Source organism: Sminthopsis crassicaudata, chromosome 3, assembly GCF_048593235.1.
Source record: "Sminthopsis crassicaudata isolate SCR6 chromosome 3, ASM4859323v1, whole genome shotgun sequence".
NCBI lineage: Eukaryota > Metazoa > Chordata > Mammalia > Dasyuromorphia > Dasyuridae > Sminthopsis > Sminthopsis crassicaudata.
This window is the reverse complement of record NC_133619.1, coordinates 584,381,707-584,385,348: the sequence shown is the minus strand read 5'-3', so window position 1 is coordinate 584,385,348 and position 3,642 is coordinate 584,381,707. Positions and strand designations below refer to the sequence as shown.

The following is a 3,642-nucleotide window of genomic DNA, read 5'->3' as shown; positions in this document are numbered from 1 at the left end:
TGGGCGCAGTGTGCCCCTACCCCACCATCTGTGCTGGTCTTTCTTATTCCTCCCCTGAGAACTGACCTTTCCTGTTGAAACTCCAGATTCTCTTCAGCTGGTAAGTCGTGCTTCCAGTCCTTGTGGTATCTATCAGTCCTGAGCTAATTTTGAGACTTAATTTATCTAATTGGTTGTGAGGGAGTGAGGACGTTCACTGAGTCGTGTGTTTCTTCTCCGCCATCTTGGCTCCGCCAGTTATCCCAAATTTTAATGAACTGTTAAGGTAGATAGAATTTTTCTCTTTAAATGCTTCTTCCAACAGAAGCTTTTGTTTTATTCCAACAAAAACTTCTGACCTACTTGTAAGAAAATGTGTGTTCAAATAGAGATTTACTAGATGATCCTTTCAGGATCCTAAACTGCTGCTGCTACTCCTAATTATAACTGATATTTGTATAGCACTTTAAAATTTGTGAAAATTTCTCAATTGGATATTCTTATTTGACTTTTTCATCATGGTATCATGCTCAGCTGCCTTCTTCCCTCTCTTTTTAAATTCAGGTTGTTTTGTATACTGTCTTTCCCATAAGTTCTGTGAGATCAGGGACTGTTTCTATCTTATTTATATGCCCAGAACACAATGGCTGTCACATGGTGGGCACTTAATATATGTTTCTTGACTAGTTGTGTCCTTGAAGGAAAAAATCTAGAGGAGATATTTGCAAACTGGAGAAGAAAAAAGACAAAGTATAGCATAATTATTTACCACTATTGATTTATGAAAAAAATTATTAATAAATATGAGGCTATGTTTTGCTAAACTATATAATTTGTCCTCTGAAGTTCCACACATAGAAGATGGCTAAAAGCTAATAATAAGAAGATATAATTGTAAGGATCTTTGGCTTTGGAATAAGAAGTTCTGGAGTAGATACCAGGTTATTTTAACTTTACTACTAGGATAAGTCACTGCATCTTTCTGGGCTTCAGTTCACTACATGCAATTTTTTTTTTGAGGCTGGGGTTAAGTGACTTTCCTAGGGTCATACAGCTAGGAAGTGGTAAGTGTCTGAGACCAGGTTTGAACTTGGGTCCTCCTGACTTCAGGGCTGGTGCTCTGTCCACTGCGCCACTTAGCTGCCCCACACTATATGTAATTTTAAAGTTAGAATTAGAATTAGAGTTAGAAATAAAGTAAGCAAATGTTGACTAAGTACATATGTCCTAAGCATTTTGAAAAGTATTGAGAACACAAATGCAAGAGCAAATCAATTTTACCTCAGTAACTTCTTGTGGTTACATTCCTTTCTTTCTCTCTTTTACTGCCATCTTGATACATGTCCTCATTACTGTACACTTGAACTATTGCTATAACTTGCTGATTGCCCTATCTATCAGAAATTTCTGCTTACCCCAATCTTTCCTCTAGTCATTTGGCAAAAGGATCTTCCTAAATGAAGATATAAAGATCTATCATGCCACTTAATAAACTCCAATGGTTCCCTAGATCTTTGAGGGTCAAATAAAAAAATACTCTGTCAGCATTCAGATAATATCTTCTCTTTCATACCTTTCAAATCTTCTTATACCTCATATTGCCCCCTTGTACTGTGTGATCCAGTAGCACTAACCACCTTTCTATTTCTTGAGCAAGCTACTTCATGTTCTTATTCCAGGCATATTTGTTGGCTGTTTTTCAGGGCTGGCGTGCTTTTCTTCATCATCTCCACTTTCTGACTTGCTAGTCTTCCTTTAAGTGGCAGGAAAATATTTTCTTCCACATGATACTGTCTTATCATATATATATATATATATATATATATATATATATATATATATATATATATATATATATATATAAATTCTAATTTGTCCTTTGTATAACTTGGTTGCATATTGGAGTTTTAATGTTGTCTCCCCCCACCATCAAAATTTAAGCTCTTTGAGGATGGGTACAACCTTTTGCCTATCTTTGTATTCTCAGTACTCAACAAAGTGCTTAGCACACAGTAGATGTGCTAAGTAGATGTATTTATTGACTAACTACTTTCAGTGGGCTTGACTTCTAATAAAGAAAGGCAACATAGAGAAGGGAGCTAAAAAGTAGAGTATCCAGGCATATATAGAGAAAGGTACATGAATGGGGGCAGTGGAAAAGTTCAGAGTGTCTATAAGATAGCTAGAAAAATAAGAAAGAATTTGAAAGTATACTTGGTTGAACTATTCACCCATCCATTCATTTGCTTATTTATTTGACTATTATAAAATTCAGGGATACATAAAACACAGAATTTGTAAAAAGTTATGTAATTAGGTAATGGTAAAACTTGAATAGAATCTAGCTTTTGCTAGTTCAATTACATTGTTCTATTAATTTAATATAAATCTTCTGCTCCCATGGCTATGCAACCAACTAGGTCATACTCTTTTTCATTTGCTTTTAAGCTTGTTGGAAGGAATAATAGAGGACAGGGAATTGAAGGAATAGTCTTCCTCTAGGCTCCAAGGAGAGAATGGAGTTCATAATATATTCTTTGTTTCTGTTTATTTCCATTACTGGGAAGACAGATGAGGTCATTCTTTTCATTCCTGCATGAATTTCCTGGGAGTTAAAGCATCATTGAAATGAGTGTAGCCACTGGAAGACCCTAGCAGGATGTTCCTTTTCAATGACACTGTACCCCATCCTTCCTCCCTCTTGTTGCTGGGCATTCCTGGGCTAGAAGCCATGCACATCTGGATTGGCTTCCCTTTATTTGTCATGTGTCTGGTTGCAGTATTGGGTAACATCACCATCCTGTTTATGATCAAGACTGAACAGAGTTTGCATCAGGCCATGTTCTACTTATTGGCTATGTTGTCTGTGGTTGATCTGGGTTTATCTACAGCCACAATACCCAAAATGCTTGGTATCTTCTGGCTCCACTTAAGGGATATAAGCTTTAAGGGCTGTGTTACTCAGATGTTTTTTATCCACATGTTCACAGGAATGGAGACGTATATACTTGTGGCCATGGCTTTTGATCGTTATGTTGCCATTTGCAACCCCCTTCGGTACAGCACCATTCTTACCAATAAAACCATTTGCATCATTGCAGGGATGTCAGTAATAAAAAATTTTGTGTTAGTTGTTCCATTGGTGTTTCTAATTTTTAGACTTTCTTTCTGTGAACACCATGTAATTCCCCATACTTACTGTGAACACATGGGAATTGCCCGACTGGCCTGTGTTAGCATCAGGGTAAATGTGATCTTTGGATTGTTTCTCATTTGTATGATGCTTTTGGATGTTGTTCTAATTGCCATTTCCTATGTGAAGATTCTTCATGCCGTCTTTAGGCTTCCCTCTAGAGAAGCTCGACTAAAAGCTCTTAATACCTGTGGCTCTCATGTAAGTGTCATCTTAGCCTTCTTCACTCCAGCATTTTTTTCTTTCATGACTCACCGCTTTGGACACAATGTCCCCCATTATATCCACATCCTCCTTGCTAATCTGTATGTAGTCATACCACCTGCACTCAACCCTATCATCTATGGTGTCAGGACCAAGCAGATCCGGGAGAGGGTTGTGGCAATATTCTTCACATGGAAAAATCAAGGTTAAAAATCTTGGTACAGAAAAAAACCTTTGAAAATCCCTTTTGTTCCTCAAAAAAAAAA

General features: G+C 37.1%; 1 protein-coding gene across 1 annotated transcript; it reads left to right on the top strand.

Moving 5' to 3' along the window:
- Positions 1 to 2,279: 2,279 nt before the first annotated feature.
- Positions 2,280 to 3,642, top strand: LOC141563644 (olfactory receptor 52E8-like). Its single transcript, XM_074305015.1, has one exon. It carries the CDS (start codon positions 2,639 to 2,641, stop codon positions 3,584 to 3,586), a length of 948 nt encoding a protein of 315 aa, XP_074161116.1. The 5' UTR covers positions 2,280 to 2,638; the 3' UTR covers positions 3,587 to 3,642.

Coding starts and splice junctions, on each gene's coding strand:
- LOC141563644 (XM_074305015.1), top strand. CDS start 2,639: ATGTTCCTTTTCAATGACACTGTACCCCATCCTTCCTCCCTCTTGTTG.